Source organism: Crocodylus porosus, unplaced genomic scaffold, assembly GCF_001723895.1.
Source record: "Crocodylus porosus isolate Cpor-Errol unplaced genomic scaffold, CroPor_comp1, whole genome shotgun sequence".
NCBI classification, from domain to species: Eukaryota; Metazoa; Chordata; order Crocodylia; family Crocodylidae; genus Crocodylus; species Crocodylus porosus.
This window is the reverse complement of record NW_017728933.1, coordinates 4,099,301-4,123,113: the sequence shown is the minus strand read 5'-3', so window position 1 is coordinate 4,123,113 and position 23,813 is coordinate 4,099,301. Positions and strand designations below refer to the sequence as shown.

The 23,813-nt window shown below is 63.0% G+C and overlaps 4 protein-coding genes across 5 annotated transcripts in view; 2 read left to right on the top strand and 2 right to left on the bottom strand.

Moving 5' to 3' along the window:
- Positions 1 to 2,693: 2,693 nt before the first annotated feature.
- Positions 2,694 to 11,274, bottom strand: SEMA4C (semaphorin 4C). 2 transcript variants are annotated; one of them, XM_019546028.1, is made up of 15 exons: positions 11,181 to 11,274; positions 10,258 to 10,383; positions 8,231 to 8,379; positions 8,013 to 8,075; positions 7,740 to 7,838; positions 7,427 to 7,523; positions 7,079 to 7,195; positions 6,839 to 6,990; positions 6,186 to 6,361; positions 5,619 to 5,763; positions 5,205 to 5,427; positions 4,968 to 5,083; positions 4,690 to 4,847; positions 4,512 to 4,582; positions 2,694 to 4,227 (listed from the first exon to the last, which is right to left on the bottom strand). In XM_019546028.1, exons 2-15 carry the CDS (start codon positions 10,370 to 10,372, stop codon positions 3,410 to 3,412), a joined length of 2,499 nt encoding a protein of 832 aa, XP_019401573.1. In that variant the 5' UTR covers positions 10,373 to 10,383; positions 11,181 to 11,274; the 3' UTR covers positions 2,694 to 3,409. The 2 variants fall into 2 exon arrangements, with proteins under 2 accessions (XP_019401573.1, XP_019401574.1); XM_019546029.1 differs by lacking the exon at positions 11,181 to 11,274 and having other exon boundaries at positions 10,261 to 10,480.
- Positions 11,275 to 11,395: 121 nt separating this feature from the next.
- FAM178B (family with sequence similarity 178 member B) lies at positions 11,396 to 21,040 on the bottom strand. Its single transcript, XM_019546027.1, is given in 16 exon segments — positions 11,396 to 13,336; positions 13,487 to 13,564; positions 13,895 to 13,993; positions 14,158 to 14,248; positions 15,416 to 15,513; positions 15,694 to 15,870; positions 16,334 to 16,421; positions 17,329 to 17,480; positions 17,482 to 17,646; positions 17,801 to 17,906; positions 18,937 to 19,095; positions 19,238 to 19,330; positions 19,438 to 19,493; positions 19,634 to 19,899; positions 20,036 to 20,105; positions 20,219 to 21,040. Coding segments are annotated over 16 exon segments (2,415 nt in total). The 5' UTR covers positions 20,459 to 21,040; the 3' UTR covers positions 11,396 to 12,859.
- An 84-nt stretch (positions 21,041 to 21,124) lies between these two features.
- LOC109317381 (cytochrome c oxidase subunit 5B, mitochondrial) lies at positions 21,125 to 22,023 on the top strand. Its single transcript, XM_019546025.1, has 4 exons — positions 21,125 to 21,268; positions 21,346 to 21,416; positions 21,518 to 21,617; positions 21,832 to 22,023. The coding sequence occupies exons 1-4, from the start codon at positions 21,160 to 21,162 to the stop codon at positions 21,942 to 21,944; spliced, it is 393 nt and encodes a 130-aa protein (XP_019401570.1). The 5' UTR covers positions 21,125 to 21,159; the 3' UTR covers positions 21,945 to 22,023.
- Positions 22,024 to 22,566: 543 nt separating this feature from the next.
- The window catches only part of PURB (purine rich element binding protein B), a 2,768-nt gene continuing 1,521 nt past the window's right edge, over positions 22,567 to 23,813 (top strand). The window contains exon 1 of the mRNA XM_019545897.1: positions 22,567 to 22,581. Coding sequence (XP_019401442.1) covers positions 22,567 to 22,581 — 15 coding nt within the window. The remainder of the gene's footprint in view (positions 22,582 to 23,813) is intronic.

The following is a 23,813-nucleotide window of genomic DNA, read 5'->3' as shown; positions in this document are numbered from 1 at the left end:
GACGGGGGAGATGGGCCCCCTGCCCTGCTGTCTGCCCTGGGGCTGGAGGACCCCCTTGTGGGGCCCAGGAGCTGAAGCAGGGAGAACCAGGGAAGAAGGGCAGCATGAGGAAGCCATGTAATGTGGGAGGGCAGGGCTAGGGTAGGGGGCCTGCAGCACTCCACAACAGTTCTGTCCATGCAATGGCCCTGCTGAGGCCAGGAGGGAAAGGGCTTGGGGAAGCAGTGCAGGTGGATGTTCCCATTGCGTAGAGTGCGCCCAGGGTTTGATTCTAGCGTCTTGGTCAACCAGGAGCTTCTTTTCCAGCGTTGAAACTTGGCTCACCCCACCCCCCATCCCAGAACCTCACCTCAGCAGCCACAGCCTGTGTTCCCCAGCCCAGCACCGCTTAGCACTCTGCCCTGTCAGCCCCTAAGAGACAGGGAAACTTCTTTGGTCGTTACATCCCATGAAGTATGGCTTGCTCCTGGCTGGCCATGCTACAGTGGGGTGCTCCAGGGCAGGGCCTGAAATCATGAGCACTCAAGAGGCCCCCTATACCATACACATGTGCCCCCGAACTCCCCAAGTACCTACTTGTCCCTGTGGCCAGGGGTCACGGCTCTCACAGTGGCCCAGGGGTGTGTTATGCCCCCCCCCCGGGGTCAGATTGAGTTCTGCAGGGCTGCTGCTCTGGGCACTGGGCACAGCTGTCAAGGCAGGAGGTCAGGAGCCTGTCCTGGTACTGCTGCTGCATAACCTGGGGGGATGTGGCCATGAGACCCCATTCCAGTGCCCCTGCTGGAGCCTCCCTCATAGTGCTATCCAATACCCCCCAGCCCCCTCTCTCCCCTTGCACAGCACCCCAGAGACCCCCTTTTGGGACTCCAACCAGCTCTTTCTGCCTAGGCCAAGGGTGGTGCCCCCAGAGACACACACCAGCCCCCCAGCCTGGCCCAGGCACTGCCCTCCCCTCCATGGCCCCTGGTCCTTTGAGGGGACCTGGGCTGAGTGTGGCCCAGCTCATTACATCCCCACTGCACCATGGATCCATGGACATGCTGCCCCAGATGCAGCCCATGCCCAGGACTCCAGAGTGCCCCAGCTACCATGGGGTGGGTAGTGGCCACAACACCCTCTGCTGGCTGCCCTGGGAAGGACAGATTAGCACTAGCAAAGGCAAAGAGAAATGGCAGAGATGCCTGGATTGGGGGAGGGGCTGGAAGCAGTGGGTGCGAGGGGGCAGCTGCCTGGACACCTGGGTTCCATACCACCCACTGCAAGACCCAGCCCAGCTGCTAGAGAGCACCCATACAAATTCACAGTGTGGGCCAGGAGTGATGGGCACCAGCTGGGCAGGGGGGCTGCAGCTTGAGAGTGAGGGGCAGTGCCTTCTGTGGGGGGTGCAAGCTCAGCTGGCTGGGGTCTGAGCTCTGTACAACCCCAAGCAGGCAGAAAGGCTGGACACCCACATGGATGGCAGCAGCTGGTGCTTGTCTGGGCTGTCCCAGCTGCAAAGGGCATTGCTAGGGTCCCTGTACCCTGTGGGCACAACAGACAAAGTACTAGGCAGAAGAGGCCCAAGAGAGCCCAGCATGCACCTTTCATGGACACCACATGCTCAGGCCAGCAAGGGCAACTGCCCCTGACAGCTGGTGGGAATCAGTCCTCATTCACTCGGGGTGGGGTTGGGCCAGGCTGCAGGGCTGTAGGAGCGCTTCCTTAGCAACAATGTGAGGCTGTGGGTCAGGAGTAAGGGGCCCCACCCAAAGTGTCTCTGGCCTGGCCCCTGGCACCCAGAGTCAGGGCCAGGGCAGCCTCTCCCACCACTGTGCTGTGAAAGCAGGGCTCTGCGCCTGCCTCTTGGGGCAGGCAACAGGAAAGAACTCAGGCATCCTCAAGCCCTCCTCTCTTCCTCCCCATCCACAGCAGCAGCAGGCATGGGCTCTCTCCACCCCAGCCCCAGCCCCAGCCCCAGCTGGACCCTGGCCAGGCCACATCCCCATGGCCTGGGGCTGTGGGAAAGGCCGGGAGTTTCCCAGCCTGGCATCTGGAGCTGGTGCTGACATATGTGCCCCCCTGGGAGATGTTGAGAGCAGGGCTAGGCCTCTCCCTCACCCTAGACAGCAAGAAGCCAGGACACCTAGGTTGTCCTCCTTTGCCAGGGGGTGCTGGGTCAGGCTCTTGACACCATGCAGGCGGTCAAAACTGGGCACCCAGCAACCCCCACAGCTCAGCTGAGGTCCTTCAGGAGCAGCTGGTTGGGGGAGGAGGAGGGGGAGGCCATGCCAGCTGCTCCAACACCTGCATAGGGTGGAGCTGCAGGGCCCTGGACACCTGGCTCGTTTCAATGCCCCCAGCCTGCCTCAGTTTCCCCCCAGCAGGCAAGGGGATGTAGCTGTTAAGCCAGACAGGGAGGAGGAGCCTTCCCATCCATCCTACCCAGGAAGAATTTCCTGTCAAGCTCATTAGCTGCCATGACCCAGGGCGTGGGAAGAGGGAACAAGCCAGGCCAGCTTGGGAGAGACTGAATTTCCACCCCCACCCCAAGCACCCTGCAGGAACAAGGCAGCTGGGATGGGATCTGGGGGTTGAGTGCCCCAGCCTGGCATAGGCTGGCAGGAAACCCAGGAGTCCTGACAGCTGGATTTGCCTTTATAGCTCCCTCCATCCAGCTCTGCTTCCCACAAGCTCTGGCAGGGCTGGACAGTGGCTGGAGCTTCTCTCCCTTTTATTATTAATATAAAAATCCTTGAGTATTTACAGCAAATAAATACATTTCGGTAACAAATAAATTACCGGGACTGTGTGACTTGGGGCACCGATAAAAAAGGGGGGTGTGGTGGAGGGGGTGAGGGGAGCTGGCGTGCAGGGGACATGGCAGAGGGAGGGGTTATGTACACTGGCACCCTCCTCACAATGCCCCCGCCCCATAGGGGAGGGGGTGGGGGTGGCACGGTGCCCAGCTCTGTGGGTTATGCTGGGTGCCAGGAGGGGGCTGAGGCCCAGCTGTCCCCTCCCCCAGGAGGGACGGCCTATTTAGCTACTAGAGGCTGCCAAACCCAGCCTTGGCTGGGGGAGGTGATGGGACAGATGCTGGAGCCCTCTTGGCCTCCTGTGACGCTGCCGGTGGCTGTAAGCTTCCCCAGGGGTGAGAGGTGTAGAAAAAGGGGACCTTAAAAACATCCCCGCTGGGGCTGGGCCTTGGCCTGAGCCTTGGCATAGGCCTGAGCCTTGAAGCATAGGCTTTGATGTAGGCCATAAGCCTAGTGTCCAGGCCTGAGAGCTGGGACCTGGGGCCTCAGGCCAGAGCATAAACCTCCAGCCTGTGTTTAGGTCTGGGTCTGGGGATCAAGGCCCTGGTCCAGGTCTGGGCCTAGGGGGCCAGGCCCTGAGGTAGCTGTGCAGCGGTGGGGGCGCGGGCAGCACCTCACACCGAGGACTCCTCGGGGTTGGAGTCCGGCAGAGCCTGGCGCTGCTTGAGCTTGCGCCGCAGCTCCTCAGCCAGCTCGCCCCGCTCAGGCCTTGCCTCCGCCCCCAGCTGCAGCCGGATATAGCCATTGGAAGCCGAGCCCCGCAAGCCGCCCAGTGGGGCGCGGGGGGGCGGTGAGGGCAGGGGCTGCCCAGGGATGCCAGGGCTGGGTGCAGGGCCCCCATTGGGGCAGGCCGCGTGGCCCGGCACAATCTTGAGGGAGCCATCTGAATAATAGTAGCTGCCAGGGTCCCAAAGCTTCTCATCTGAGTCAGAGGTGGTGCTGGGGGCAAAACGGGGGCTGGCCGGCTCCTTGGGCAGCTCAATAGGGTAGACCAGGGTGCGCTCGGCTGCCTTGGCCCCCTTGTCCAGTTCCTCCCGGAGCCGCCGGCGTAGGGACAGGACAACAACCAGCAGCACAGCGCACACAGCACCCAAGGCCACGGCCACCATCCACACCAGCCCCAGGCCCTCCAGTGGCGCCCGTGCCTCCAGCGTGGTGGCTAGGCCAGGCAACACAGCTACAGCATAGGCCTCAGTGGCCAGGAGGGCACCTTGCTCCTCTGAAAAGCACTGGTAGGTGCCAGCATGCTGGGGACCAGCACCCAGCAGCAGCAAGGCACGGACACGGGCATCAGCAAGCTCAGGCACCCGCTCAGCCGGCAGCTCCCTCCCGTTGAAGGTCCAGCGTGCACGTGCCAGGTTGGAGGCCAGGCGGCAAGGCAGCACCAGGTCTGTGCCTGCTGCCACCGTCACGTTCTTGGGTGCCGCTGGTGCTGCAGGCAGAGAGTGCAGGTCAGGGCCTATGTCCAACGCTGAGGGGTGCCTGCTGGCACAGAGCCCAGGATGCACATACAGGAGAAATACCAACATGCAGTGGCATGGGGAGGGAAAGCCAGTCCTGCAGGGGAAACTGAGGCATGGAGAAGGGCAAAGCCAACCCCATAAAGGCCCGAGGAACCTGTGCCCCAGCCGTGGGCTCAAGGCAGGTCTCTGGCACTGCAGGCTGGGTGCCAGGATGCCACGGGGCAGGGCAGAGGGGTTTCCAAGGGGGCCTCACCTGGATTGACAGCTCGGGGCATGCTGCAGAGGGCCGTGTTGGCAGCAGCTACATCCTGGATCAGGAGGGCCCTAAGACACAAAGACGGGGTCAAGGATGCCCAACCATGCCTCCCCTCCCAATGGGGCCAGGGATGCCCAACCATGCCTCCCCTCCTCACGCCCAGCAGGCTCCTCACCGATTGCGGCCATCAGCATGAACACAGCGGCTGGTGTTGCGACTCCAGGCACAGTGGGGGTCACGGGCCAGGAGGCAGTCGGGGCATGACAGATACTTGTTGCAGTCGGCTAGGGGCAGCCGCACCACCTGAGAGCGCGAGCCCGCAAACACCAACTTCTGTGGGGGCAAAGGGAGGGGAGTCAGCTGCTAGCCTGGCACCCACAAATTGCCCCCCACCCCTGCCCTCTGCAGGCCCACTGCACCCCCAAACAAGCCATATCACCCATATCCCAGTACCTTCTGGGGTGCCAGCACCAGGCTTTCCACAGGCTGCCCTTGCTCAAAGATCTGCAGCTCCTCCACCAGATGGGCATGCGTGGGCATGCTCACTGCCTTCAGTAACCACCCATCATCTGTGAGAGACACCCCATGAGGGGTGCGGGGTCACTTGGTCACTGCCAGGCTATAGGAATCCACCCAAGTCCTGCCCAGAGCCATCCAGGGACAGGTGGGGGTACCCAGCCCGGGGGATACCTGTGCCAAGGAAGAGGACATTGTAGAGCTGCCCATCCAGACCATGGGCCCGGTCCACAGCCAGGTGTGTGAGGTTGGCACCCTTCTTGAGAAGCAGCGGGTGCCCGCCATGCGGTAGCACTGGCTCGTCCATCAGTGGGTGCTTCTTAGCAAAGTTGAGAGTGTTGTCAGGCAACTCCAGCGAACTAGCAAAGCCATTGTCCCGGTGCCAGGCCGTGATGCACTGCAGGCAGGAGGGAAGGAGGGCAGGGGGTCACTTGGGGGCCAGCTCAGTGCCTCCCTCCAGCCCTGGCAACACTGGACCAGAGCCCAGGCTATACGTATAGCATCATGCACCCCAGAAAGAGTGTCCTACTCCAGCCACCCACCCTGTGCAAGGGCAGGGTTGCTGCCTGCTGCTTTGGTGCCACTCACCGCGCCAGGCCGGGGGCTGGGCACTGGGTCCGAGTAGCGCCCCCACTTCTGGGCCTGCTCCTGATACTCCTTGTAGGGCCCATCAAACGCCTGCTGCACTGTCTTCAGGTCATACTGGCACACGGCTGACACCACAACATCCCCCCTGTGGGCAGCACATGGGCAATGGAGGGCTCTGATAATATGTCCCCCCCGACCCCTTAATGACCCCTTGGAGCCTGGGTCTAATAGTTCCCCCCACACCCAAACAGCCCAGTAACATCTCCCAATACACCTGCCCTGGTATATCTGCTTGGATAACACCCCCCACCAAATCCCCTGCTCCAATGAAAGCTCCTGACACTCCCCTGCCCCCAGTGGCACCAAGCCCTGCCCCTAAGACCCCTGATACCCCCGTTCCCCTGGTAATACCTCTTAACACCCCCTACAATACCACCAATGCTCAACCTCTGCACCCAATTCTACCCCCCCAATACTCCCTACTCTCAGTCACACCCCAGTACCTCCTGCCTCCAATAATGCCCCTCCCATTCCTGATGCTGCTCCCCATGCCAGGCCAGGCCTCACCAGCGGGCATGGAAGAGGCCAAAGAAGGCGGTGTGGGACCAGGTGGGGCTGGGCAGTGTGGCCAGTGCCTGCAGGCGGTCAAAGTGAAGCTGCTGCTCGGGCAAGGCACACACCAGCCGTGCCTTCAAAAACGACGTCCATTTCTTCTGCAGCGTCCGTGCACCGCCTATGTCCCCCTGCCACAGGCACAGCATAGGCACCATCAGGACTGGGCACTCCTCCCCCAACCTCGCCTGGGGCAGCTAGACCTCCAAGTGCCATCCCACAATGCAGTGCTCCAGCATAAAGACAGGCCACAAGTCCATGTTACTGAAGTTGGGCTGGACAGCATGTCAGGGAATCATACGATGCACCAAGGATGCCTCTTTGTGGGGTGCAGCTGCCCTGGTGTGCCCACCTGGTCTGCACCCCCATTACCCATGTCTCAATGGGGGCATTCCTACAATGCACCTGACGTGTCAGCCATTACCCACAATGCACACTACCCTTACCCACAATGCTCCCAGCAAAACAGCTTTAAGCCATGATGCCCGTGGCACCCCAGCTATTGTTCACAATGCCTGTACCACAATAGCAGCTACCCACAAGGCCCCAGTGCTGCCATTAACTACAATGCCCCAGCATTGCTATCACCCACACTGCCCCAGGCACACCTTGCAAACACGGGCCACGCGGGCCACGACGTGGGGGGTGTCACAGTCATACTCTACAGCACGTTCACTGAAGAAGAAGTACACCTTGTCGTCGTCCCCGCTGGCACTGCCCTCACTCTCAGGCACAAAGGCTGAACCCACAAAGTGTGGCTCTGGAGGGTGTGGGGGGAGAGACACACATCAGGCCAGGCTGGACCTTCCAGGCATCCCCCTGCCCAACCCAGGCACAGCCTCCCTCACCATTGAGCCAGGAGGGCAGAAACTCAGTCTTCATGGAGTAGCGGGGGCCCAAGTTGCGCTGGATCACAGGCTCCGTGCCCAGGAAGTTGTTAAGTGTGGCCGAATACAGCTCTCCATCTACCACCAGGCAGCAAGGGGTTAATGGGGGTAGGGTGGGCACCACTATCCTGTGTTCCCAGCCTCTATCCTATCCCCACCCAGCACCAGACTGGTGCCCCCTGGCCCCTCACCCCCTATCCTGTTCCTCCAGCCCCACAACTTGGCCCAGCCCTCCCTGAATCCTCCAGCCCCTATTCTGCCCTCCTCGTTCCACCCTCCACAGTAGCCCCCAGTCCCCACTCCACCTACCCACAACGAGGCCGGTGTGCCCTTTGGTAGGGTCATAGGGGCACTTGCCCTTCCCGTCCTCAAAAGCCTGTGGGTCCAGGGAGAAGGTGGCGCGGTCCTGGAAGGCACCCGGGAGGCCACATCACACAAGGGCCCAGGATCAGGAGCACAATTCTTGGCACGAGTGGGGGCACCACAGGGAGGCAGGAGCCAGCTGGGCCAGTGCCATGGGACTGACCAGGCCCCATGACGGATGTCTGGGTGCTTGTTTCCCCAGGCAGCAGGCTAGCATTGGGGGTGGGGGTGGTGGGGGGAAGAAATGGGATACACTCACAATGTAGGCGCACTTGGGCTGGAAGGCACCAGTGCCGCAGGCATAGAGGTGCGAGGCATTGAGTGGCTGCACCAGCCGCACGTAGTTGAAGCAGTCAGTCTGCAGGGCACAGTGGGTGTCAGCACCAGCCCTGCCATCCACAAGATCCCCCTGGAGGCCCCACTCCCCCCAGCCTCCCTGAGCACCTCAGGTCCCCCTTACACATATTGACCCCCACCCAGCACTCCCAGGTCCCCCAAAACCCCCCCACAGGCTGCCACTACCCCGCCCTACCTGATTGTTCTTGCCCTTCTGGATACACTCCAGTTTCTTGTCCTCAGGTGCCTCCCACAAGATCTGGGACAGATGGTGCTGGTCAGTGGGTCAGGACCCCCAGTGCCCCCAGCCACAGGCACTGCCCCCTAGGCCTCTCCCCTCCACAGCCCTACCAGTGCCTCTCACTCCCAGCTTGCAGTGTCCCCCACCCCCAGCCCACATCTCCCCCCAGGTACCGTGGCCTGCAGGTTGAGGGCAGCAGTGGACAGGGCGAAGACGGCCTCACGGGCGCCTGCATATAGCAGCCCCTCAGCCTCGTCCAGCGTCAATGTCAGGAAGTGGCTCATTCCTGCACCCCCGAAGCGCCGTGCTCCAGCTGGTAGCTCTGGGAGATGGGGGGAGTCAGGGCAGCTGAGGACCCCCACCCCAGCCAGCAATGGATCACTGGTACCCCCTGAAGGAGCAAGGCCCCACCCCCCAGCTGGCATCTACCCCCACCCCCACATGGCCTGAGGGGAGTGCTGGCCCTTTATGGCTCAAGGAGACTAGTGTCCTGGATTTAACCCTTTGCCCACTGCTGCCAGGCCAGGGGAGCCCAGCAAGCCATGGGCCTGGCATGGGAAGGGTTAACTAACCCCCTTCCCCAAGGGGATTAGCTGGTATAAGCCCCTGGCACTGGGCACAGATACAGGGGGGAGGAAGGAACCGGCACTGGGACAGGATCACCATGGCAACTAGGAACCGGGAAGCCCAGTAAGACTAGCCCCTGCCCCACACTGGCCCTGCTGGTGCTCCTCACTCCTGACCTGCAACCCCCTGCTTCCCCAGCCCTGCCAGCGCCCCTCACACCTGACCGAGGCCCCCCTGCCCTGCCCCACTACTCCAGCCAGTGCCCCTCACTCCCAACCCGCAGCACTCCCACCTCCTTCCCCCCAGCCCCCACTCATGCCCCCACTCCTGACCCGCAGTCCCCTCAAAGGCACATGCTTGGGGCAGGGGGTGGTGTTGGCTCCAGCCCTGGCCCCCTCCCCCACACCATCCGGCTCTCCTTACACAAGGGAGCCTTTGTGGGGCTGGAGACCAAGCAGCACCCACCCCAGTGCATTGGCAGGCTTGGCCCTGCCCTGCCCCTGGGGGCTGCAAAAAAAGGGCCCATTGAGCAGGGTCACAGGAGCCGAGAGGGGAAGGGAAGGGGGGGTGGAGGGGGCTCCCTTCCCCAGGGGACTGGACAGGAGCTGCTGGAGCCCCAGCTGGGGGGAAAACTGGGGCAGGGTGGAGCTGAGAGGCAGCTGGGGGGGGGGATGTGAGGCAAGCCCTGAGCTTTGGGAGGGAAACTGAGGCAGTCCCAGAACTAGAGGAAAAACTGGGGTAGCCCCAGAGCGGGGCAGGGACCCAGGCATCCTGCATCTTCCCCCACTCCACAATGGTAAGGGGAGCCAGGCCACACGCGCGTCACGGAACCAGCGCCGGCCCGGTCAGGTTACCGGCCGCAACCTGAGTCCAAGGGGCACGGCAGAGGCACAGCACACCCCTCCCCACGTGAGATCTGTAGGGTATTGCTGACTTGGGCATCTGGGTGCTGGGATCAGAGCTAAGCTGTAATCGGGGGCTTTGACGGTGATGGCTGGGGTGGGGGAGGGGACAGAGCTACAGCCAGCTTCCATGCCTGTTTTCCCTCTGACAGGGGTACCCCACAGTGCTGGGGGGCAACAACAGAGATGCCACAGCCGCCCCCCAACAGCTGCACCCTGACCGCAACCAGCCCGGCATGCACAAGGCCCCAGTCCAGGGGACGGCAGGGGGCTGCAGACCAGGAGTCAGGGCACAAGCAGGGGGGCCAGGGACGACAGGTCAGCAGCGTGGAGCACTGGCAGGGCCATGGGGGCAGGGGGCCGCAGGTTAGGACTGAAGGGTAGCGAGGAGGGGCTGCGAGGCCCAGCCACCCCGCCAGCCTGGCCAAGGGATGTGGGGGGGCTCGGGGGAGAGCTGCCAGCAGCAACCAGGGTGAGCTCATCGCCAACACTGCCACAAACACCTGATGTCACCTCGGGGAAGCAGCGGTGCAGCTGGGTCTGGGGGGAACCCAGCCCCCCAGGACACTGCAGCTGGGCGGGAGGGGGACCTGGGGCAGCAGAGGGGGTTATGGAGCCCAGGCCCTGGCCCACCCAGTCATTAGCAAGCTCCTTAAGCAGAGGCCAAGCTCAGGTAGCAAGTCCCACCCAGCCCCTCCCGTGCCCACACCCTCTGACCAGACCCTACTCACCACCATAAGGCACAGTCTTGCGGGGCACCAGGTCCCAAGGGGAGCTTTCGGTGCCCCCCAGCTCCAGCTCCAGCAGTGCCAGCAGCAGCAGGGCACCCCCCAGGCCTGCCGCCATGCTGCTCCTGCCTGGGGGCAGGGGAGGGTCAGGGGGTGCCAGGAGGCAGCACGGATCCCTTCCCCAAGGGGGAGAGGCCCAATCCCACCCCACTCCACAGATCCACTCAGGGACATGGGAAAAAAACCCACGGGTCTGCCCCCCACCCTGGACTGGGAAACTGCCTGGCCCAGGAGCTCGATCAGGCCCGGCCCTAGATACCTGGGCCCCAACCCCCTGCCTCAGTTTCCCTTCAAAAACCAAGCAGCTGGGGGGTAAGGTTAGACCCACCCTGATGCCCCCCTATCCCCAAGCCAAGCCGGGAAGGGCGCGGCATTGTTTCCAGCAGGGGAAGCAGGAAGCCCGTCCTGGTCCCCAGGGGCCTGGGGGAGGGGAGGTCCCTCACTCCTGACCCGCAGCCCCCTGTCACCCCTAAGCCCTACTGGTGCCCCTCACTCCCAACCTGCAGCCCCATCCACGGGGCCCCTCACTCCCGACCCACAACCGCTTGCCCCCTCACCCCGCCAGCAGCTCAGGCAGAGCCTCTCAGCTGCGATCTGTGGCCCTTGCCCCCCGGCCCCTGCTGCCGCCCCTCACTCCCCACCCGCGGCCCACCCCCCGGCCAGCGATGCCCCTCACTCCCAACCGCAGCCCCCAGCCCCTGCTGGTGCCCCTCACTCCCGCCCCGCCGCCTGCTCCCTCCCCGCGGTGCCCCTCACTCGTCCTGCAGCCCCCTGGGCCCCGATCCGGGGCCGCGTGGACCACCCCCCCGGCGGGAGGCGAACAAAGCCCGCGGGGCACGGGCACGATCCCGATCGGGTACACGCACCTGGGCCCGCGGGACCGACCCGCCGCCGCCGCCGCCGCCTCGCCCTGCCCGTGCCGCCGCTCCGTGACGTCACCAGGGGCGGGACCACTGCGACCCCCCCAGGGGCCCGACCCTCACCCTAGCCCGCCGCCCGGACTCCTAGGTTCTCTCCCGTGTGCGCCGAGCTCCGCTGCCCTGCCACAGGAGGGGGCAGCACTCGGGCAGGGAAACTGAGGCACCAAGGGAAGCAGGGGCCGGGGAACCGGACACAGCTGGGCACCCCAAGGCCCTGCCTGAACCCAGGCGCCCGGGGCCACCCGCGCCTTGCCCCTCCTCGGAAGCGCACCCAGGCGTGCGGGCTCCCATCTCCTTCCCAGGGCCCGGCTCCAGGCTGGTGCTTACCCGCCCATTAAGTGCTGGTGCTCTTTCCCTCCCAGGCTGCCTGCCCCCCATTCCCAGCCCTGGGCAGGGAACCCGGGCTCGAGGCTCATCAGCTTCTACCTCAGGGTACCAGAGCTGTGGGTGAAACCAGGCATCTGGGCCCCCAGCAGCTTCCAGAAACCCCACTAGGCCCTGCTCCCCCACCTGAAGGGGAACGGACTCCATCTGGCCCAGGGTCTTTCAAGATGACAGTGACAAGGACTGATACCCCCTCATCCTCCTGCCCCCAAGCCCCTGCTCTTCTCCCATGCCTCACTGGGTGCCTCAGTTTCCCCCTGTGATGGGTCCTGGGCCCTCTGGTGCCTGCCCCCCAGCCCTGCCAGCCTAGCAACCCAGAAGGGGAATTGAAGCACAGGAACAGAACCCAAGTATCCCCAGCAGCACCCAGAGCCCCTCAGCACCCTCCTCCCCTGCAGGAGTTGCCAGTGAGGGGGCAGGGTCCACCCCATTACAGCTGGGCACAGATGGAGTCAGAGTTCACAGTAACTCTTGGGCCCAAAAGGTCACTGAGACACCACAGAGCCTCACAAGTGCACCACCAGTGTCCCACAGCTGGATGACATCAAAGTAGTGACATCATGCTCCGCAATAATGTCACAGGGGGGCCAAGGGCAGGGCGAGGGAGGGGGTTGGAGAGGTCTGCATGGGGCCAGATGCCTGGCTTCAGGGAGCAGGGTAAGGGCAGTGGCTGGAGGGCCTGGGGGGGTGCTCCTTGGTGCGAGGGCTCCTGGGGTCCTTGCCCTGGCACCACTGCCCCAGTGCTGGCACCACCTGGAGAGGTGCAAGGGCTTGTAACCTAGGAGTCTGGGGGCTCATGGGAGTTGGGAAGGGCTGGCACATGGGGCAAGGACTGGGCAGTGCCTTCATTAACCTCCTCTTTGCCAGTGCCAGGGCAGGCACTGAGAAGGGCATGGGTATCACAGTCCCCCAGCACTGTCCTGGCAACACTGTTTATTGGTCCCTGTGGCAACACCCTAAATACAGCAACACCACGGCAATCAAAATGGGATGAGGGGGCTGCTGGATTTCGGGGGGGGGGGGGCATAGCCAGCTGCCCCCTCCAGGCACCAGGCACTGCCCCACAGCAACACAGCTACGATTCCATCCAGTGTAGGTAGTGCAGCTCCTGGGGACAGACACCGGGACACCTGGCCATCTGGGCTCCTTTCCTAGTTCTGCCGCTGCCCCCCACCCCTACTCTGCCAACTCCCCAGGACCAGAACCAGCTTGGGTGCAGCTGTGACATCATCATCAGCGCCTCAGTTATATCTCATGGGGCTGGGGTGGGGGCACTGGATTGCAGCCCCCATCTGGGAGCCAGCTGTACCCCCAGTGCCCATCTGGAGAGTCTTGGGGGTGTGAGTAGGGGAGCCCAGATGGCTGGGTTCTTCTGAGAGCTGGGTAGCAGCAGCAGCTGGATGGCACGGGGGTGGGGGGAAGGGGGGCACCAGCTGGGTGCTAAGACTCCTGGGTTCTTTCCCAGTTCCCATAGTGCCACCACCGCCCTGCCCACCTGCCATGGAGGGGCTATGCCAGCAATGCAAGGGCCTTGTGCCTGCCCTGGTGCCAGTCAGCACCCTAACCTGGGGTGGGCACTGGGCCAGCATCGCCTGCCACTTGACGTAGGTGTGGGTGACAAGACACTTGAGCTGGGTGACAAAGAGCAGGCCAGGACCTTCAGGCAGGCCAGAGCCCAGGTGCCGCTGCAGCTGGGCACACAGCTCCTGCCACAGACACTGTGGGGCAGAGGGGGGGCATCAAGGGGTGCCAAGGCTGCCCTGCCAAGCAATGCCAGGCTGGGGCAGGGCTGGGGCGGGGGCTGTGTACCCAGGCACATGAAGCACCCAGCATGTCTTAGCGCACATGTGGAGTATGTACCCACTCACCTTGTGCTCCGGAGATGAGCACTCGGTGCCCACAGCCATGTCAGCCAGGTTCAGGAGACTGTAGCACAGATAGCAAGCCTCCACGTGGAGAAGGGGCAGGGGTCAGCCACGGTGCCTGGGCTGGGGGGGCACAGCCACTGACTGCCTCCTCAGAGAAGGGAAATTGAGACAGGGAGCAGCCATCCGACCCCTGAGAAATCTCCCAACCTGCCATGCTTTTAAAGCCACAGCACCCTTCCCCTGCACACCCAGCCCTCATGCCAGGCGCTGTATGTTGGTGCCTGCTTGAAGATTTCTCAGGTGACTGGAGAGCACTGGTGCCAGGATGCAGAAGGGCTATGGCTGGGCCCCTGGCTCCTGTAGGATGGGGTGGGGCAGGGAGGGCTGTGGAGAATGCCCCACTCTCACCTCCCAGTCCAGGCCAGGACTCCAGGGCTCTGGAGGTGGCAGGTGGCACCTGAGGGCAGCCGGCTTCATGAGGGCAAGGAGGCAGCATAGCTGGCGCAGCTGGGAAGGCATGGGGGGGGCACAAGCTGAGCAGGAAGCCAATCCCCCAGGCCCAGCCCCGCTCTTAGCCAGTTCCCACTTCTACCCACAATCCCCCAGGCCTGTTCCTGTTCCTAACCACGACCCCTAGGCCATGACACCCCAGGCCTGGCCTCACCACTCACCTGTCCCTCCCTGGTGGAGGACACCAGGGTCCCATCAGGCATCCCCAGGAGCCGGGAGATGAGACAGAGGCTCAAGCGCTGGCGCAGCTGCCTGGGAGAAGGAACTGCATCAGCCAGGCTGGGGGCAGAGCCAGGGCACCCCCAGCCCCTGCCTAAGTTTCCCTACTGCTCTGTGCCAAGCTGGCCCCAGCAGGGGTGCACCAGGCACCCGCCTCTTTGTGCATGTGCAACCCGGTGGAATAAGGGAGTTAGTGCACAGCCAGACAGCCCTCCTGAGCCTGGCCCAGTGTCCGCTCTGCCTCCTGCCTGCGGTCCTGGAGGGAACCCAGGCATCCTGGCAGCAGATCCCATCCAGGCAGCCACAGGGAGGGGAGGGGAAGGAGGGACTTGGGCACGCAGAGGGGCACTGCTGCCTGGCACCAGGGCTGGGAGGGCCTGGAGCCAGGCGCAGAACCAACCAGGCTCCCCACGGGGCACTGGCAGCAGGGACATGCTGGTGCTCGCCTTGCCTGGGGCTGGGCCCCACGCCTCAGCATGTCTGGGCTCAGTCTCACTCTTACTCACAATTCCCTGATCTCAGCTCTGCTTACTCAGAAGCCCCAGGTCCAGCTCTGCTCTTACCCACAATCCCCCCCAGGCCTGGCCCTGCTCTCACCCAGGACCCCTGGGCTCAATCCTGCTCTAACCCAGGCAGAATCCCTCAGGCCTGGCCCCGCTCTTATCCACAATCCCCTGGGGCTCTGCCCTGCTATGCATTACCCCAAGGCCCTTGGGGTAGCCAACCCTACTCTGTAATCCCCCAGGGTCAATGCTACCAGCCCAGTTACCCAAAATCCCCCAAGCCCTGACCACACTTACCCAACAACCCAGGGCCCTACCCTGCTCTCCATCCCCCCATGAGGCAGAGGCAGCCTAGCTGGGGGGCAGTGGTAGTGGCGGGGGCAGGGGCGGAAGCCTGAGAGGAAGCCAGGGCTGTATCAGTACTGGGCTTCCTTCCCTGGGACTTGAACTCCCAGCCACAGCCTAAGGATGTTCCCCCCCCAACCACATCCTGCCCAGCGGCGGAAGGAAGGAAGCTGCGGGTTCAAATCTGTGGGCATGAAATCAGCATGACGCTGGCGTGTCAGTACGAACCCCATACTAGCACGTTACCTGCGCATGAGCATGGCCACACGTTGTGCTGTTAGCATAACACTATTTCTAGCAGTTTGCAACTGTGGAAGGAGCAGCCCCCTGTATCACACAGGCACCTACCTACCTGCCCCTGGCCGTGGTATCTGGGAGCAGCCGAACCACGGTCACCAGGTTGTGATGGTGCTGTGAGACATGGACCAGGGCCCCACACAGTGCCGGGAGCTGTGGGGGAGGTGGCAATGGGCTGTGAGGGAGGCACGGCTGTGCCCCCTCACTCCCCGGAGATGCCCTGGAGACAGGCCGATAACTTTGGGGGAGCAGATGGCACTGATGTGTCAGGTCTGGGAGACCCTCTTGCCCCCCACAGCTGGTAGAGAACGCAGGTGTCCGGGCAGTGCCCACCTGGTGGTGCCAGTTGTCCATGCCGTCAAGGAGAGCACAAAGTAGCTGCTGCAGGTCAGGGCAGGGCTGGTACCGCAGTGAGCGCACCAGGCTGAGGCGGCAGAGTAGGGCCACCAGGGCCCTGCGCTGCCTGTCTGGGTAGCACCCAGGTCGCACCAGCACGCACAGTGTCAGATACTGCAGGGGGGGTGGGCTCAGCTGGGGTCTTACCCACAATCCCCCTGGCCTGGCCCTGCTCTTACCCACAATCCCCTGGGCCCAGCTTTTTTTTTTTTTTAAAAACCAAAAACCCCCTGGGCCCAGGCCCACTCTTACCCAAAACCTCTCAAGTCTGGCCATGCTTATCCACATTCCCCTGGTCCCACTCTCACCCACAGTCCCCCTGATCTGGCCCTGCTCCTGCTCCTACACACAATCCCCTGGGCCCAGCCCCACTCATTCACAATCCCTTGGTCCCCAACCCCCACTCCCACCCACAGTCCCCTGGGCCTGGCCCTGTTCTTACCCACATTCCCCCAGGCCCTGGGGCAGGTCTACTTGGCCTTGCCCCCCTGGCCCCCACCTGGGCAACATGCCCTCCTCGGTGCCAGGATCCAGCCCAGCCCTCCCATTCCTTGTAGATGTCCCCAGTGGCTCCTACCTTGTAGATGTCACTGAGCTGTGCCCCCAGCACAACTGTGGAGTAGCCTGTGCCCTTGGTGCCTCCCGGGGCCAGAGCTGGGGGGCAGCTGTGGAGACAGGGCAGGTCAGAGGGCACAGCCCAGCCTCCCTGGTCCCCCCTAGACCTAAGAGACATTAGCGGATTAAGATTTATTGGGGCCCTAGGCAAAGAGAAATCTATAAGCCACCCACAGGGAAGATCCCCAATCTGCAGTACTGTACCTGTATCCAGCCCCACACCTGCACTGGGGCTGAGGCAGGCAGCTCACAGCCCACTGCAAACTGCCCAGCCCCTCCTTCCCACGGGGGTGGAGGATGCAGGTAGCTGGCACTCAGGTAGGCTTGGGAGGCTACAGCCGTGGGGCTCTCCCCACCCATGACCTGACAGAGCTGGCAGGGGGCTCCAGTCAGTCGAGGTTTCCCCAAGAAAAAGCAGAAGTAGCAAGGAGTTGGAGCCAGCCTGGGGGCACAAGGGGGCAGTGTCCACTGGGAATCCCCAGCCCCCAGCTGCTGGCAGCAGCAGCACACTGCCCAGACACCTTCTGCAGCAGAAAGCACACCAGTGGCAGAAGAAGGGTAGAGAGGAGTGGGGGCACTGGAGCAAAGCAGAGCAGAGAGCTCCCCACACTGCCCAAGTTAACCTGTTTCCCCAAGGATTTGCTCTCTTCTCCTCCTCCAAGCTGGCACTATTGCCCCCACTCCCGCCACAACCCCACGGTGGAAAACACCCTTCACACCCTGCCTCACGGACAAGATTCAAAAAACTCCAGGCCTGATTATTCCTTCCAGAGCCCAGCACGACAAGTGGGATCCCACCTGAAGCACATGCATGCACATGCACACACACACTAGCATTACAGATTTTTCTCAGGGGGTCCTTTACTGGCAGGGGCCCTCGGGCTCATGCATTAACCTGCCCCTGCTAAGAGAGAACCCAGGCATCAGAAGCACCCCCGTACCCCTGCCAGGTCTCACCTGAGGGCAGGGGGCAGCAGCTCCAGGGGCAGCAGGCCAGGAGGGCTGAGGGTGGCCTGGTGGGCACCCAGGCGCCGCAGTGCCTGCCCCACCTCACCCAGTGATGGGCACCACAGCTCTGGGGGGAGAAGGCATTAGATGGGCAGGGACCTTCATGCCCCTGCCATGAGCACTAGGCCCAGCCATGGCAGGGGAAACAGGCAAAGCCTTCCACCCTCCCCCATGCCTGCACTGACCGGGTGCATCAATCTGCTGCACACTGATCTCCCACAGGGTCTGGAAGGCAGTGGGGGCAGCACCTGCAGGCTGTGATGTCAGCTGAGGGGGGCAAAGATCAGAGAGCACATGGCTGCCTCCAGTAACTTCCCACAGCCCTGTCTGTGTCCTGGCATAGGCAGCCACTGACCACCCTCTGGCTCTCCTCCTCTCCCATATCCTGGCCTGTGTGCCTGCTCTATGTGCCCAGACTTACCTGGAAGAGCCAGTGCAGGACAGGTGGGCGGCAGGCCGGCACATGGCGGTACAGCAGACTAAGCAGCCCAGTGCGCACAAAGGTGACCTGCCCAGCTGGTGTGGCACTGCCCAGGCAGGAAGAGGTTAAGGGGGGGGCAGGCCTTGTGCCATCCCCCACAATACCCAGGGCCTCCACCTCCCACTCCTGGTGGTATCCCTGGGGGGCAGGGATCCAGCCCAGCAGGACTGGGACCCATGGTGGGGGGGCAGCATTACTATATATAGTGCAGGCCTGAGGCAGTCCCAGCTGCTCACATACAAAGGGCACAGAGGGTGGAAGGAGAACACAGAGCCTTTGTGCTGAGACACGCACATGGCCACGTGCAAGGCGTGCCCTCATGCACATGCACACGCTGTCCCCAACCATGTGCCCCACACACACATGCCTCTGTGCATGTCACCTTGCACACACAGACACATGGCCCTGTGCAACGTGCATGTGCAGCCGTGTTTGACCTGAGTCCGGTCATGTATCTGCATGCGTGTGTAGGCTTCCAGGTGTGACAGGCAAATCCGTGAAATGTGAATTCATGGGTGGCACATGCAATGCAAGCACCCCAGACAGACTCATGCAAGATGTAGTCACACACTTCTGGGTGACACACAAATCCATATGCCACACACATAACCCCAGGCGACACACACGCAATACACGCTTCCGCAGCTGTCCACCCAGGGACGTGTGTACTGCTGCCTGCAGCAATGTAGACATGCATCCCCAGGTATTTGGCCTATGCAGTCACATGTGTGAAAACTACCTGCCCCCACAGACAAGCCTGCATATGCAACACATGAACACACGTGTGTGCACCATCTCAGACCTCCTGGGCTGAGCTGGTGTCTGATACTCCTCCTATCAAAGGGCCCATTGTCCTGGGGTTAGGGTGGGGGCAGGTGGGGGCATGTAGGAGAGGCCCTGCCCCATCAAAAGTCCCTTTGTTCTACCCTGGGATGGGACAAGAGGAGCTAAATACAGGCAGCTGATGGGGCAATTACAGGCCCAGGCCAGTTCAACAGGGCAGCTTCCCTGCCATGGGCCAGTTATAGGCCAGGGGGTAGTTTTCAGGGGACAGAAGAGAAAAAGGTGGTACTCACTGGAGAAAAGCAGCTTCAAGAGGGCTCTGGGGTGCTAGGCCATGGACACACATGGCTGGGAGAGATGCAGGGGTGGGCATGGCCTCCCCAAAGATGCCCTCCCCAGGGGGTAAGTCTGGCAGCTCACTGGTGCCCAGTGCAAAGCGCTCCAGAAACAGCCTGCAACAGGCACAAGCACAGGCATCTCTGTGCCAGCTGGGGGGCCCCCCACTGCCCATGCCTGGTGGGGATCTAAGCCGGGCTGTCAGACAGGGCTTAGAAGGTAAACTGGGGCGGGGGGGAGCTGTGTATTATGCCCCACCTGTGCTCCTCGGCCATTGGTGTGTCATCGGGTGAATCTTCAGAGCTGTCATCGGGCAGCGCTGGCAGCCCCTCACCCACCAGGCACCAGGCCCTGGGCATGGCAGCACTGAGCATAGGGCTGATGCTCCAGAGCCACTCCCATGGCCATGCTCGGCCCTGCACTGGGGCGGACCCCAGGGTATATCCCCCATATCTCACCTTTTCTCCTGCAGCAGTGCTGCCAGGCTGTTGACATCAGGATCTGGCTGCAGGCCCTGTTTGGTGGAGGCAGGTATTACTCTGGGGGCACTGTGCCGCTGACCCCTCAAGGCAGTGCTGGACACCTTCTGGGGGCAGGAACGTGCCCCAGCAACAGGCATCAGCCCCTTAATGATGCCCCTGATCTGACACTCACCATGACAGGCTCCGGGGGGCTCCGTACTACTCCCCCCAACAGCTGCGCCAGGGGCAACAGCTCTTCCTCATCATCCTGCTTCTCCCCAGATTCAGCCGCATCCTGGCTGGGGGACACCATACCAGCCTGGCAAAGGAAATCCAGCCGCACAGGGCTCCAGTCAGCTGGGAAGGCCTCATCTGGGCTGGTGTTAGTGCCCTGTGGCAGATGTGACATCCTCTTGGACTTCCGGTGGGGGGCCCTGGAGCTACGCCGGTGCCTGGAGGCTTCGGAGGGCAGGAGAACAGTCACTGGATGGCTCCTGCTCTCCTCAGCAGGGCCTGGTGCTGTGCCGGGGGTAGGGGTAACAGGGACAGAGGGGTGATGCCAGACAGGGTTGGACCTGCAGGGGTCTGGTGTTACCTGCTCGGCATGGGGCAAGGCCCAGGCTGCTCCGGGCTCTGCTGCCTCTAGGTCGCCGGCTCCTGCCATCCTGTGGGCTCAGTGGGGTCAGGTGGGCACAAGGGAGGGCAGTCTCTATTTGTCCCAAAGGGAGCTGATCTACCCCAGGACTGTTCCTACTTGCCCCAGGGGCAGAGAGCTCACCTGGGCAGGCGGGGGGACTGGGCCAGGGTCCCCGAGCAGAGCATAGGGGCGGCCAACACGCAGGCGCTTGGTGAGGCGCAGCTGGCGGTAGCGCTGCAGACTGTCCTGAAAGCGGCGGCTGAAGAGGCCTGTGCTGGGCGCCCGCAGCGAGGACAGCGGGATCTGGTACCAGCGCAGGCCTCCCAGGATGGGTGGCTCTGGGGCGGGCACCGGGGCCACCACCACCCCCTGCTGGGCCATGGTGCCAGGGGGAAGAACTGGGGCCTGGAAGGGGGGAGAAACAGTGTCTTGGCACTTGATACAGCCGTGAAGCCTACAGGGTGGCTTCTTCGTAGGATCTGGGGCCTGCTGGGGAAGCACTCGCTGTGACCACACCCCCTACCCCCGTGAGGTCACACGATGTCACCGTGACGTCACACGTGGCAAGGCACTAGGGTTTAGTGGTTAGACCAGCGGGTGCTTGGAGCTAGGCGCCCGGGTGCCATCCGCAGCTGGGGAGCGACGCCCCCCGATCTCTGCTCTTGTGGGCGGAGCCAACGCCCCACCGCTCCCGCCACCACGTGCCCCACACCCTTCCGAATCCCAACTGCCGCCTGCCCAACGCTCCCCTCCGCGCGACGCCCAATCAACGACCGCGCCAGCCGGACCAATGAGAAGCCGCACCTGCCCCGTCAGACGCACCCAATCAGAGCACGGCAGGGCGGGTTCCTGGAAACTCACCCCCGGCCAGCAGGTGGCAATCGCCAGCAGAAACTCAAGGTCACCCACTCGCCCAGCTCACGGAGATCTCGCCCCCGTTTACACTCCGCCTCTCGGGCCACGTGGCGCGGACTGGCCAATTCCTGCCGGGCGCCTTGGCGGAAGTGCCGCTCCGCTTCCGGCGCCGCCCCCAGAAGTAGCCGCAGTCCTCGCGCGGCCTAGTGTAGTCTCTGCTGGACGTCATGGCTGTCCGGTTTCTGCGTGCGTGCGGTGCCCTCCGGGCCCTGGGCACCCGCCGCTTGCCTCCGCCCGCCCTACGTCTTGCTGCGCCCGCCCGTGCCGCCGCCGGAGGTGAGGGGGGCCGGGGCAAGGGCGGGGGGCGGGCCTGACTGACTGACTGACGCGGTGGTTCCCTGCCCGCCCTGTAGGCATCCCCACTGATGAGGAGCAGGCGACCGGGCTGGAGCGGAAGGTGCTGGAGGCCCTCCAGAAAGGCACGGTGAGCACAGGAGGGGCTGGGACCTGGCATGGGGGGGCTCCAGGTGGAGGGATCTCTGGGGGCCCTGGTAGGTGCTAATGTCCCTGCCTGCCTCTCTTCAGGACCCGTACAGCATGTTCCCACCTAAATGCCAGGAGGGGACCCGGGAGGACCCCAACCTGGTGCCATCTGTCAATGAAAAGCGTCTTGTTGGCTGCATCTGTAAGTGTCCAGGCAGGTGGAGGGGGGAGGAGGGTGTGCTAGGGGAAGAGCTTGGGGCAGAGGTGAGAACAAGGGCTCTGCTGGGGCCTGGGGGGTAGGGGTGCAGAAGTAGCCCCTCGGTCCGTTCCCTCTCACCCCTAGCAGCTGTGGGGGTGGGGGGATGGGGAATGCCTTGGCTGTGTCCTGCCACAGTGACCTCACTCTCTTCTGGCAGGTGAAGAGGACAACAGCGCCATCATCTGGTTCTGGCTGCACAAAGGCGAGCCACAGCGCTGCCCATCCTGTGGGGTTCACTACAAGCTGGTGCCCCATGAAGTGCCCCATTGAGCCCCTTGCCCTGCTCTGTTCTACTTGCCCTTATGTTTGATGCTAGAAGAATAATAAAGTTGTGGCTGTCTCCATCCTATTTTGTGCTGCACCCTTCGTTGTCTGGGGCCAAAGGATGAAGATGTATCATCATCCTCTAGAATCCTGCCCTTATACCCATTGCACCTCACAAGAGCCTAATCCTTGGGGCAGGGACCCTGGATTTGTGTTTGTTGGGGTTGGGGTGGGGAGGGACAGAGGACTGGCTCATAGTGTGGGGCTGCTGGGAGTAGTAGCACCCTGGGGTAAGCCAGCAGTCCCAGCCCAGCACGGCATAGGGTTACTGCCCTGGGAAGGGGAGCAAGGTCCCAGGTGTGGGGGCTTGGCTTCTGCCCAAGGCCTATGCATGTTGCCTGTGGGGGAGCTTCCTGTTACGTAGTGGGGAGGAGATGTTCCCCAGATGAGGGGGGAGGGAGAGATTAACCTGCCTTCAATTCTGGGGGTGGGGGGAATAGCACTGGTGGCACTGCTTTGCTGCCCTCCAGAGAGCAGCAAAGACTGTAGGGAAGGGAGGGGGGTGGCTGCCCTGCATTAACTGCTTACATGCCAGTCCTGCCTGTCCAGGTCCAAGCCCCCAAGAATCATGCCCACTGCCCAGGTGCTGGAGTTCCATACACTCTGTACCCTTTGCTGCCACTGGGGGCCAAATCTGGGGGAAATGCAGCTGCCTCTGGGGAGGAACAGATGCCCAAGTAGAACAGCCTGGCTTGGTACCTTCTCACAGGCAGGCCACCACCCTTGCCCTTGTGGGTGACACAAGAGGAAAGGTGGCAGATGGAGCCGGGATGGGCCACACCCAAGTTTTCCCAGCCCAGAGGAGGTTTTTTGGAGCTGTGGAGGGAGGTGACCCACCCCTCACATCAGTTCTTGCTGGGGCTGAAGGGGCTTAATGTGTAAAGGGAATAAACAGGATGCACAGGGTTGAGAACAGGAATTTTCCTACAAACTTTATTGGAAGCAGCATTAGGCCTGTAATACTTCAGAGTAATTGGCACCCAAGATGCATCTGGGCACCCTTCTACTGGTGGCAATGCTGCCCTAGGTGATATGGGGCCCTGTGGGCAGCACGGGGCATGATACTGAGCTAAACCAAGACCTGTAGGTCTGCTCCCCACTGCGACAAGCAGAAACCGAGCCCCCGGTGTCCTGTAGGGTGAACAGGTGGCCATGGATCCCCTCCCCCCCCCGTGAATGCTGGATGCCCGGGATTCCCAGATGGGGCCTGCTGCTCCTGGCACCTGTCCTGCCAATCTCCGGCATTACCCAAAATCCCCTACACTGTGCCCCCACCCCACGTGTCCACAGCCCAGCTGCTGCCGGGCCGCCCTGGTGCCGGCGGACGGGGGCAGCCCCTGCTGTGACCTAGCACCAGTAACGGGAGCCGCACCGGCTGGCCTGGGGGCGGGGGCTGCTGGGGAAGGGGTGGGGCAAGGAGCCGTTGGGCGGGGATTGGGCCTGAGTGACAGTGCAGTGAGAGCCTTGGGCGGGGCTCCAGATGATCGACAGTCGTGGAGGCGTGGCTGGGGGGGCGTCATGCGACAGTCGTAGGCGTGTCTAGAGGCGGGATCAGGCTCACTGCCACGTCCCTCTGCAGTGAGCTGGGCCAACCTGGTGACATCACTGGGGGCGTGGCCAAACTGGGAGCCAGCCTAGGGTGCACCTCCCTCTCCCGTGGGCTGGGCCAGCCTCGCTTCCACCCCAGGGGACGTGGCCTGCCTTGCCTCCACCCCTAGGAGGTGCATCAGTCTCCCGCCTGGTGACATCACGGCCGGGGGGGCGGGACTCGCCCGGCTGCCACCCCTTGGGGGCACCTATCCCGTGGGAGGAGCC